Raw genomic sequence first — 13124 nt, 5'->3', positions numbered from 1 at the left:
GTTTATTTACGAATTTAAGTTTTGAAAACAGTTTATGCGAGGATTAAGATTGATACAATAATACGTAATGTGATCGTTATTCTAGTTCATACAACTTCAGACAGACAGGAAGCTAAGGTGACCTCTGACCTGAAGTCGCCATTTTATTTGAGGCGTAGTCGCACCCTGATAGAACTACAACTTCAATCAATAAAATTTTGTAATTTATTCACGGATTGTAACAAGGATGTTTACTGGGAAGTGATACCCTAATTAATTTACGAATATTAGAGTTGTTAATGGTACGAAAATTATTGTTTGGTCTTCGTATTCGATGTAGTGCGATTTGTGTGCGAGTTTTTGTTGTTGGTTCGCAAATGAAAAACTGGATCGTCGTATTAGCTGCTTCACAACGTCGCAAATTTCGACATAATTTAAGCGTAAGTGTTATGACTTCAAAATGGAACAGATGTGTCCCAATAGTTGTCGAAGGCAGCATTGCAATGAATATTTTGCGTCCATTATTGAAACTCGTAGTCAAAATGGCGACTTGAATACATACTCACAGGAAACGTACAACAATAAATCATTTTGATTTCAATGGAAGGTGGTGAATGGTACATTTTCTCCCACTAAAAAAGGTGTACCAGATTCCAAATAAAATTTGCTGTACTTTGTGTGAGTCTTTCAAGGACGCTAAAAAGACACGAGGGCTTCCACAACACATTGTCTATACCGTTCTAAAGCTATATATAGCCTCAGACCTCTAGTAGTGGTCTGAGATATAGCTGCTAGCTTGCACCACAGATCTTGTCACTCTACGCTTACACTGAAACAGGACGGCGTGGATATCAGCCTATGGTCGGACCGTCTAAACTGTCAATACACAACCATATCACATAGCTCGCCATGTACCAAAAATTAAACTGTCAATATTTGGTTACACCGAGGTTTGGAATATTAGTATATGAATGACGAAAGCCCACGTCATAGTTTCTCGATCAATCATCTACTCTTACTGTTAAGTGAATTCAATGTCTTGATATCAAATAGGTTCTGTATAGATAGCAAAATAACCAGGTCGGTGTTCGTTCGAGTTTCATAGCTACAATGCGGCCACAACACTCCGTCAGTAATACATCATATAAATTAAATATTATCTCAGACCACTATAGAGAATATAATGGTCTGAGATATTATCTACTGTCTGGTGACACACATATCCTACCGTTACTAGATACTGTTGTTCATACCTCATACCACTAAACATCTTTTTAGTGGTCTGAGTTCACACGTAAATCAAGTTCTCAGTCAAAATTATGAATAAATGCAATTAGATAGGTTAACAAGGTATAACATTTGAAATATTAGGCATATTACTTAATAATTCTCGTTGCAATGATAGTGTTGCACACCTAATGTACAACCTTAGACCATTGAGAATCAAGTAATTAGGTGAAGAATATTATGAAAACTTTCAACGACATCCTAGGTTAGATCTCAGACTTCTCTATAGTGGTCTGAGGTTAGATACGGACAAGCTGACCGTTACTTTTAGCGAGCCAGTTGAGAAGACAACCGATCAAAGGAAATTTGGGGTTATTTTCAAATATCCAGTTGTGATTGACCCGACAAATATCCCTGGCCCTGATAGAAGACACGGAAATACAACGAACATATATAAGCTTACCAGGAGCTCTAAGTGTTTAATTTACTGATTGTATTTATTGACCGTATTTGCAAACTGCACTATAATTTGGGATGCAAATGGAATCGAAATTAACGATTTTTCGGCCAGAATGCATCTGTTTTAGGCGACGGCCAGAATTTACGGTGGGGAGGGGGGGGGGGGGCTGGGGAGAAATTGGCATCCGGAGTGAAAAGGGGTCCAAGCAATTTTGAAGCTCAACGGGGTGCGGTGGGGGGGGGGGATTGTTTGTGTTTTTTGTGTAGTTTGTTTATCCGTCTTTAAGCCACAGGCCAAAATGACAGCTACACAATTTAATGATAAAATGGAATACAGTATAACAGGTTGTTAAAGGAGGGGCGCTATACTAGTACGGAGGAGTTGATTTGTGAAATATGTACTGTTTAGAAGGTATCGAAGACTAATATCATTTCACACTTGTTTTTTTTGTGTGTATGTGTAATAATGAAGTTAGAGTAAAATTGACTATTTGAACAAAATTTAAAGCTTAGAAGCAGACGTTTATTTACCTTGTACAGTAGCAGATTTGCTTTTGGATTCGACGCAACACTGTACACTTCATTTAGCTACCATATGTTTAATGATGAGGTAGTTGATAGCCATTGAAGAGAATGTATGTGTTTGACTTAATATATCTTTCTGTTCGTGTGTATGTAATAATATTGTGTGCTTGTATAGAGTGAAAGTGTGGATGACAACCATATGAAATATGCACTGAGAGTAAAAGTGAGGTGTTACAGACTATATTCAAATAATCCATGACTTTATGACTTAATGTGTATGTTTTTTTAAAATATATATTTCATGCCTTTAATGGTCTCCTACATGTCCTTAATTTCAAAAAGTTCTCACCGTGGGATGTGGACATCATCACCACCAACATTATGGTGATGCTATTTCTCCCGGGAAAAGCCCTGCTGGCTAAGTATTTCCAAGTGATGGTTAAAGCTCGACATGAGATTTCTCCTTGCTAAACCCACAGCTGTGTGGCTGTAAAAAATATCTAATTACATATGGACCTGAAGTCGGTTTTCAGTGTTTACTTGTTCTCCCCAGCGCCCCCTCCCCCGCCGTAAAATCTGACCACAGCCTTATCACTCTCATATAAGCCACTTGTAAAATGCAACTTGAAAAACCCATCCCCGGTTTTCTATGACGTGCCTATAGTATGCACTTTGACCAAGTTATAAAAATATAAATTTTTACCCACCTACTTAATGCAACGTGCACAGCTGAACGGCAAAGTAACTTGTCCCAATCACTTGGCACACAGTGGTAACTGAAGCAGTGCACTGAGAGCCAAGGTCAAGGCAATACATTTCGTACGCATGTCTCACAAAATTCCGGTCATACAAAATTGAACAGAAGTGAACTAGATTGAGGATGATATTGTCCTTAGATGCCGAAACAATGAATACAGCTGCGTAAAATAAAATCAGCTGCCATACAAAGTACCATAAATGGGTGACACATCAACAAAAGTCCAGAGTTCATTGTACTTTATGTATTGCAGACCACCAAGGCCGGGGCATACTTAACACACATTTGCATGAAAGGGTGGTTGTACTTTTTCTGTACTGGTCGAGTACTTGTTTGCTTTCAACGTTTGCCCCAGCGGTAACCTTTGTATACTGAAGTACTGATTCCTAAAATGCGGTCGGTGGGGGCAGCATGATTGTGAACCATCTATTATTGATGTGCGCGGACTCGGCTGACGGGAAACGATGTTTCTAGTGTATAGTAAAGTGGCGATATGGATTGAAAATGGGCATTTATTTTAGATTTTTAATAAATAAAATATATAACTTTACTACGTTTTCCACTTTGTAGAAAATAATGTTACATAAAATAACCAAAATCTGTGTTTATAACGTCCAAAAACTTCATCACTTTCATGTACATAAACACCTATGTTACCTTTCTCCGCGTATCAGACAAGCAATTTTCAATTACACTCTGAAATATAATCAAAATTTGCCATAAAGTTATGAAGAAACGAAAATGTTAATCTTAATGTTAATTTGAATAATTTGAGATAAAAAGATCACTAGCTAAATAAGTACTAACTATGTTAACGAAAAGAATACCCGTACCTTTCAACTTGAGGATATAGCGGGCGTCTTGCCTGCCCTGAAAGGTAAAAATTGAACATTTGATGCTATAGTGCATGCTGGTACCAATACGTCACTAATAAAGACGTCGAGGTAAAATCACCATGATTCCTTGCGGCAAGTTTTTTTTTGTGGGTACGAAGGAGATTACTCTTATTCACGACAATGATACAAAGGAAGAGGAAAGAAAATGAAGCGATTGAGTAAACCATCCGAGTAAACCTACATTTTAATATAGTGCAATGATATGACACATTGCGACTTTTAGTGCAACAAGTGAAGTACTTTTCTCTCATTGTCGTAAACCACATCAGCCTCTTTTACGGCACCGTCCAAAGACTTGAATGTCAAGTGTCGCGGAAGAAATATCAGATAGGTTTGTGAGAATGCTTTCTTTCGATTATAATATTAGAGCAGATAGATCTCCAGACTTTTCACAGTGGAATTTTTTTTCTGCGATGAGTCTTACTCGCCATGCATCATCTGATCACATTCTTATCTCGGCAGCCAACTTGAAGGAAGGCCAGAAAAAACACGAAAAAACACGAAGTTTAACATTTTGGTCGGTGGTGGCGCCCTGTTGGTAATCGGTAGTCTACTCTCACAGTGATCAGAACAAAAACTGTGTCATTACTTTATTTCTATCGATGTTCAGGAACACTCATACAGCCCCAACAGTTTAATTAATCATCTGACGACCCTTTTCATCACAGGGTCGTTACCATGAAGGTCAGCAAAATGAAACGTCGTCAGAATGAACACATGAATGAACGCTGCCAATCTCGAGATCTGATTGGTCAAAATAACCTTGCATTTAGCAAAAGCAGCGAGGCTGTGAGAGTCTAAACCCACCATATAATAAGCCTATCCCGTTGTTCTTGACCTCATGCCCCACAAGAAAGCAACTGAGCCTGAGGCACATCATGTTCGTAAAAACCAGTCTTCTCAGACCATTCACAAATGAATTTGCCATGGCAAATAAATACAACCCATAACACCAAAGTAAAGCATTTTCTGTAAGTACCACAATCATGTATAGCACCCAAATCCAATGTAAAAGTATACTATTTCATTTGCTAATTGACCACAATAGAAAGGCCACATGCTGGGCTTGTAAATAAACCAATTGAAACAGTATACTTTTATACTTGATATGAATGCTATAAATGAGTGTAGCACATAGAGAAAGTGCTTTACTTCACTGTTACTCGTTGTAAAATTGCATACATTCATTGCACTGTAGCAAATGATTTAAGTTTGGTAACGTTGTCCATGAGGTCATATCTATATCGTCAGATTGTCTGTGTTGGAAGGGGAACGGCTGATCTAAACCAGCACTTTCTTTCAACTCCAACAAGAGTTTGTTTTCCCGTTTTTTTATCTTCAAATTTCAATATACGATAATACCATAACATAATTTAATAGCAATAAACTACCCCTTTGTTTTGGTCAGTTGACGCCATACATTCGCTGATGGTCGCACGTCACGATTTTGTCAAATGGTCAAAACATTGGGGTATACCATCCCCAGGGGGTAGTTTATTGCTTAAATCTTCACTAAAAATGTTTGTTATATTCATAAACTATACTTGCATAATTCTGAGATACACTCACACGGGGGAGGGGGGTGGTGAAAGTAGTCCTCTTAACCCATCTACTACATTATGCTACCGTGCATCCTCACACATCTCTTTCTCACTCGCCACTTCTCTCTATGGTCAAATGAAAATATCCTTTCGCTATAAATTCCCACCGACAAAAATATCCAACTCGCTAATTTTACCAATCATACGGCCAGAATCCTGTCATCCACTGGCATATGTTAGCAATTACCTCGAAATGTACAATCACATTTAAATATCATTACAGTGGGATAAGACGGAGGGTTAGAGTAATGAATGGGTGGGTGAATGGATGGGTGGGTGGGTGGGTGGTGGGTGAGTGGGTGGGTGGGGGATACACTTTGACAAATGTAATACTAGTATGTATATGGCTTTTAAACACTAGCGGACCAACTAACTGGATGGCAATGTTTAAGAACTGTCTAACATTTCTTACACCTACTGGAAATTTACCTTCCAATAGGGAAGTTGGAATTGTCTTCTACCATTTTAAGATATTTAAATATAATAAAAAAACTGCCGCACCCACTAAAAGTATCTTTTTATACTCCCCGCCCACTAATGATAGAAAAATTTCCCCTACTGAAGAATTACATGTGTACGAATAGTTTCGATGGCAGCACGTGATGGATAGTTTTCCCTGGTACTACATTGAGGATATCTGATTGAGCCACGATGTCACCAGTTACAATTTCTTTTTCACCAACTGTCCTTCAAAAACTTTCCACAATGATCTAGTACTTATTGGGAATAATTCATTGCCTTAATGGTGTACATTAATGCCTATCCAAAGTTGCTATAGTATATAAAAAAGTCAATTTATTAGTCATCGTAACGGTTGTAAAATAAAGTGCTGGGGGATTGGATGGTGGGTTGATAAAGGTAACATTTCAGAAGAAAGGAAAAATAAACACGATAGAAAGAGGAGAATGTTTGATAGATTGTGTCACGTGCAATTCAATAACCGAATCACGTGACAAAGCACATAATACGAGCTACTTTGAAGTATTTCACACTAAGCATAATGTATAGGAATGAAATCTGTGCGTGTATGAAGTAGGAAAATATAACATTTTGTAATTTCGCTGTATGCTTAAAAAAGTAGATGTGTTAGTTTCCTCGTTTCTGTCAACAAGTTATCGTACTAATCTCTGGTATTGGTGTACGGGCCAACGGACCACTTCAACGTTTGTTTGTTATAATCTTAAAAGCAACACTGCCGATTGATGGAGTGTATCAATGAGGAGGGGCAATGAGTGGCAATGGGTTGCTACCTACTTAACCTAGGAGAAACGGAGACTACTAAACATTGCAGAGTAACCAGCCAAACCAGTAACACACACTGCCAAAGAACCCAACAAAGTCATCATGAACAAATTTCTGCATTTCTTCATTGCTACTACCGCCTGTTATACGTTGATTCAACATGCATTGGCACAAACGCCAGGTAAGTCGTATTACGGATACGGACTCGTTTTATAAATATAAGTCACGTGTGAAAAATAGCAATACATTGGAATTTGATCGTGCACACGCGTTCTCGAGAATTGGCAAGGAAAGCTGAGAAAGAAGAATGAATGCGAACTGTAGTGAAGCAGAAAAAACTTAGAAGACAATATTCGGATGAAACTTTGGGGCTACGATACTGGGCTACGATAGCGCCAACCTGTGTCACGGTGTAGAATTTTAAAATGTCAATGGACGGGATCTTTTCTATTCGTTAACTTTATCTACAACGACAGGCTAGCACCGACGACTTTTTGTACTTTGCGGACGATCTTAACCGATAGATCCGGCTCACTGGCTGTGCAAGGACGTATCCGTGCAGAGTTCGTTCGTTAAAATACCTTTGATAACAAGCTGATAAAAAAATCACTAAAAGAATATTTCAAATAGTTTCAAATGCCCTTGAGTGAAATAGACGTTATTTATTTTTACTGACAATGTCAACATTTGTCCCAAGATTGGGAGAGTGAGGGTAACAAAACTTACTGAAATCTTCGATTACCTCCTTCGGAGTTTTATTCTTAGTAACATTAGGTGGTTAAATCATCTAAACCATAACAACCGACCAACCAACCAACCAACCAACCAAAATCCTCATTATAACCGTTTATACTGGAATCTAGAAAAATAAATAAAAACGTACAAAAGTAAATTGTAGTTCAAATACATACATGTAATTTCGGGCTAGGCAACAAGTCAAGCTGCCTATTTGGATTTCAAACCGCGAAATTCATCCAATGACCCTTTATCAACATTTGCAAATTCGTAATTACAGCAAATTGTTCAATAAGTTTGCTGTAATTACGAATTTGTTGAAGTATGCACTGTGTACAAGAAGGCCATGACATATATTCAAAGACATCTCTTCTCTACTTTACCATATACAGCTTTACCACAAACTACTTACATTAAAAAGTACATATTTGATTAACACCAGTATTACCAGTCGTATAACTGAGACAACACAGTCATATTGAAAAAGACTGAGATATCACATTATAGAGTGGTCAGTATTTTGTAATCTGTGGACTCTTTCCATGGCCTTCACCAGAAATGTTCTTTCTGTAGTTTTCAAAGTTTGTGTATATATTTTCTTCTCTGGTGGAAGAAACTTCAATTCAATTCAATTTAGTGATATAATATACATATTCAAAACTTAGTGACCCACTCCTCAAAAATTGAAATAATAGAATTCACCAGTGTGTATGGTCGGGTTACAATTTGCCCCCCCCCCCCGAAACCCAAACCAAAATCTAGTTTCAAGTGTTGTTTTGTGGTATTCCTATGATTACATACTTTCCGGAACCACTCTGGTTGCTATTTGTGTAGGGCTTAAAATTGGGGTATCCACGTGAGGCATAACGCCAATGATACTTAGTTGAGACATCAATATGATGTCTATCGCTCTACATGATAAATTGCATGGTTGGTATACACACTTCAAACATCGTTTCTTGATACACCTGTTAGCCTGAGGATGAAAGTTGCTTTTCCATATTTTCACACTTGATGAGTAGTTCGCACGTTTAAAAATATGAACGAAAGCTACATATATACGTATCCGTGTAATTCTTACACACATAGTGTCTGTTTCGTTAGAACTGACAGTTTAAAGTGTCACGGTCCAGATCTGAACAGTTCCCTACGTTATGTACGGTTTTACTTGAAGAGTCATTACTCAGTTATTCTATGACTGAAACTTATTACATTTGACTGACTGACTGACTGACTGACTGACTGACTGACTGACTGACTGACTGACTGACTGACTGACTGACTGACTGACTGACTGACTCACCAGACAGTCGTAAGACATCTGACTCCAAAGCCATCTCCCGATATCAAAATTGTTTTCATTTGGTGAACAGACAGGTATTTCTAAAATCGCAATATTTGTCTTTGATCGCAATGTTCTATCCCTTTCTTCGATTTTTTCTGTTTATTCTGACAATATCTTATACTACACCGGGCCTTTTTGTATAATTAAAGGTACCGTACCGATACTGTCATAGTTAATACAGTACACGATATGCTTATTCCACTTGACGCTAAAAGTGTTGCATGCCAACCAACACGAAAATATATCGTTGCTTCGTGACAAAACAAAACATTACAAATATTTTTACATCAACATTTTGGCGCCATTTCTTGTACATCCTCTAATTTACATACGACATTAACCGTCAACTTTTAGGTATTAGAACTTTACGGCCACACTCGCATTCTTGATATCCTTGATAAACATGCCATCGTATAATAGACTCGTATCTTCTCCCTGCATGTATTTCATCGAAAATACTGAATTGCTTGTTAGGCAGTGAGTGTATATCCAACCATTCTCCATGATCACTAAGAGCTGTATGTCAGCTTTAACTTTATTGAAGGTAGATTCAATATTGCATCTGTAGAATTGTGAAATTCATACAAGAATACACATCGATTTCAAACGTTTTACTTTGGAAAGTGATGATTTATCTGCGACAGAGAAAGGGTTTAATATTCTCATCATGAGCGAACGACGCTCGTATGCTTTTGTATTTAGAGATACTATTAGCGACTCACAAAGACTGGATTAATCTGATGACTATTAACATCTGATACTAAAAGAGTTTCTCTTACAACTATATAACCAACGTTGACAATATGGTTCAAAAAATTACACTGAGATCTGTTCCGAATTATGAAACATGGTTTTGTTCACTACCTCCGTAGTTGTATACGGTGCGGTGAATTTGCATATAGAAAGTCGAGCATTTGATAGTTTTCTGCCAGGCGTTCTAATAAATAACATTTCGCGCTTCCACGACAACTTTAGGAAGAGATGATGATGAAATTAAAAACCCAACGATTCTGGGCCTGGTTCTATTTCTTTCTCGTATATTTACCCTTTCTCTGGTGTATTGATAGGCTTGTAGTTGAGACGATTGAGCCTTGACTTGTGTTTGTATCATTACAACTTGAATGATGTCCGTGCATTTGAGACATTACTACTAGTGACTTTAAATAAATTGCGCCACCTAAAGGTAAGATATAGATTAAATTCATATACTTTGTTTTTTATATGAGTGGTTACTGTTATTCTGCAGTTGACGGCGGTTGGTCTTCATGGAATGCCTGGACGGACTGTACACATTATTGTGATGGTGGCGTACGTTTCAGATTTCGTGTATGTTACAACCCTCCTCCCCAGAACGGAGGAGCAGACTGCAGCCCGCCCGAAGATTCACGGGAAACCGAACTCTGTAATGTGGAGCCGTGTCCACAAGGTAATTACATTTATACAACGTTGTAACGCCATTGGTGGGCGTAAATCACATGACCTGTGTATTTTGCAAGACTGTCACTTTGGTAAAAAAAAATGCATAACAGTTAGGAACCGATGTCTTGCATCAGTGAATATACGCAGTGATTATGAACTCATTTGAAAATATCACAGACTTAAGAGAAATGGCACCAAGATTTAATTACATATATTGCACTGTAAGAAATTCAATTCAGTTAATTCAGTTGATGTTTTTTTTGTAGAAACACAAGTATTTTAACAACTACGAAATGTTAAGATTAAGTATCTGGTTGTGAATTAATGAATTGTGTCAAAAATAAATGTAACATGGTGATGTCTAAAGCTAAATTTAATTTATCTTCCTATGTCTTTCTTTCGAGCTTCCTTTCAATAAATGAAGTTTTGATATTGAGTTCACAAGGCGTTGTAGCTTCCCCTGTTCTGTTTTTCACCGTGTATACTTGTTTTGTGTTGTGTTTTAGAAACGACGTCCGTTTCTACGACTACTACTGCTTCCACGACGTCCTTTACGACAGTTTTCACAACACCTGTTCCAGCTATGTTGAAAGATGTGGTATTTTTACTTGACCAGTCTGGGAGTATTGGTTCTGACCGTGTTGATGACATCCTCGAGTTTATCGATGGTGTGATCGATCAACTTGATGTAGCTGAAGACGGTGTACACGTCGCCATGTCCTCCTTCGCACACTATTTTACTGTAAACTTTAACTTGGATACGTACTATGACAAAGAAGAAATGAAAGCTGCCTTACAGGACATTCAGTACAAAGGTAAGATTTGTCTGATAATTCCAGAGGGTGGGGAGAGAGAGAGAGCTAGAAAGATTGTGGGAGAGAGACAAAAAGACAGAGACAGAGAGAGAGGGGGAGACTGGTGTAGACAGACGTAGACAGACAGACAGACAGACAGACAGGCAGACAGACAGACAGACAGGCAGACAGGCAGGCAGGCAGACAAAGAGACTGGTTAATGAAGTTTTAGAGAAATTTTCAATGAATTTTTATCGTATAAATGAATGTTTTGCCAATAACATAAGTTCATTGGTAATCACTCATGGGGACCATAATTTGTAATAAAATACGCCCTCATGGGATGTGAATGTTGGGCGTCTTTACTTGATAACATTTCAATCTCGACAACAGTTTCAGCAATACATGAAATTGACAATGGCAGTTAAGCCTGAACATAATATTTCATTAGACGTCAGTTCACTATAAGATTACTGGGGGGGGGGGGGATTTTTAGCTTGACACTTGTTATTTTTGAAAGTGACAGTGTTTTTTATCTTTCAACTTCCTTATTCAGGTGGTTCGACCGATCTGACGGGAGCTCTAACACAGACACACAAACAAGTGTTCTCTACTGCAAGGATCCAGGCTGACAAGACTCTCCTAGTGTTGACCGATGGATACACTACAACAGGTTGTTATATTGACGAAATGAAATAGGAATTAAGCACCGTAAACTTATGTTGACTGGGGCGAAGTCAAACGACATTATAGATATCACTGTCTATTTTACTGAGTGAACAGTTTATGAAATTATATCCTATAACTGATACATGTACACTGCATAGCTTTATTAAAACCAATCCTAAATAAATGATATAATAATTGAAGCAATTTGTATTTTGGAACGTTTGTTAATCCTTGGTGAAAGCGGTAAATATTAGACTTAATTATTCATGAACACGTAGGATTTTGACGTGGTATGTGGTATCCGTGTCATCCCTTGGGTTAGATCAAATATAATATTTAATGTCATGTTTTCTCTTTTGTTCCAATAAGGGGATATAAAAGACGCATCAGATGCTCTGAGAAATGACGGCGTTGAAATCTTTGCAGTTGCCGTTGGAGATTACACCAACGATGCCATTTTACTGGAATTGGCGGGATCTGAAGACAGAATACTGCGTGGACATAAGTACAGTGACATCGTGGATGGTGTTGTTGAGAAAGCATTAATACAAGCCAATAACAAGTGAAAGTAATATCCAACTCATTCATGCATACTATTAATCATATAAAAGTTAAAAAAAATATGATTGCGGATTCAACAGTGAAAACAAAATGGTTGCTAGGCAACATAATAAAAGAGGAAAGTAGTTGTAGACACATGTCTCCAAGCACAATTCAGTAATTTCACGATGGCATGTTCAATCAAGCTATACAGCTCTGCATAGAGACAATATATGCATAGAGACAATATATATATATATATATATATATATATATATATATATATATATATATATATATATATATATATATCAATGGTTTGAGTTACTAGATAGTTGATATGAGATTGACGTATTGTCATACACAGGCGATCGACGGTGATAGACGAAGATGGCGTGAAACGAGCCTCCAACAGATTTAGAAACCCTTCTTTTGCAGTTTTGACAAATAAAAAGCCAAGTGTAGTTTGCATCTGGTAATGTATTACAACCGTTAACAGCTTTATGTCTATTCAACTCATGTTGTGAGATTGAATGATCAGTGTGTTTGTTTCTTTCACACAGTGGTGCACGTGTGTTAACTGTGATATTATAATATAAATATATATATTGCATATTTACATTACACGTAAAAGATACTTTACTTTTTCTCACATAGACTAAACTTAACGTCCCCTACTTCACGTTGTTGATTCTCATCCAGAGTTAATTGGTGTATAAAGTCGAGTAATGCCATCAGATTCACTCGATGGTTTATCCCATTCAGCTCAACATAGGTGGGATTTTTTCACATTAAAGTTGACACAGTTATTTCAGTTTAAATTTGCTGTTATCAAAAACGGTATACACAGTTGCCCGGAATTGTCACATTAGTCGGAATTTCACACAGGTAATTGGTACATTTTTGTTGATATGATATCAACTCTTTTGAACTGAC

General features: G+C 37.5%; 1 protein-coding gene across 1 annotated transcript; it reads left to right on the top strand.

The window, feature by feature from the left end:
* Nucleotides 1-6788: 6788 nt before the first annotated feature.
* Nucleotides 6789-12214, top strand: LOC144434261 (cuticlin-6-like). Its single transcript, XM_078122715.1, has 5 exons — nucleotides 6789-6867; nucleotides 10013-10192; nucleotides 10692-11000; nucleotides 11536-11652; nucleotides 12018-12214. The coding sequence occupies exons 1-5, from the start codon at nucleotides 6789-6791 to the stop codon at nucleotides 12212-12214; spliced, it is 882 nt and encodes a 293-aa protein (XP_077978841.1).
* Nucleotides 12215-13124: the final 910 nt, after the last annotated feature.

The sequence above is a fragment of the Glandiceps talaboti genome, chromosome 4 (assembly GCF_964340395.1).
Source record: "Glandiceps talaboti chromosome 4, keGlaTala1.1, whole genome shotgun sequence".
In the NCBI taxonomy this organism is placed as follows: domain Eukaryota; kingdom Metazoa; phylum Hemichordata; class Enteropneusta; family Spengelidae; genus Glandiceps; species Glandiceps talaboti.
Note: the sequence above shows the minus strand (reverse complement) of the source record. Positions and strands in the feature narration are given on the sequence as shown.

Coding starts and splice junctions, on each gene's coding strand:
- LOC144434261 (XM_078122715.1), top strand. CDS start 6,789: ATGAACAAATTTCTGCATTTCTTCATTGCTACTACCGCCTGTTATACG. Junction 6,868..10,012: donor TGCATTGGCACAAACGCCAG/GTAAGTCGTATT, acceptor GTTATTCTGCAG/TTGACGGCGGTTGGTCTTCA. Junction 11,653..12,017: donor CGATGGATACACTACAACAG/GTTGTTATATTG, acceptor TGTTCCAATAAG/GGGATATAAAAGACGCATCA.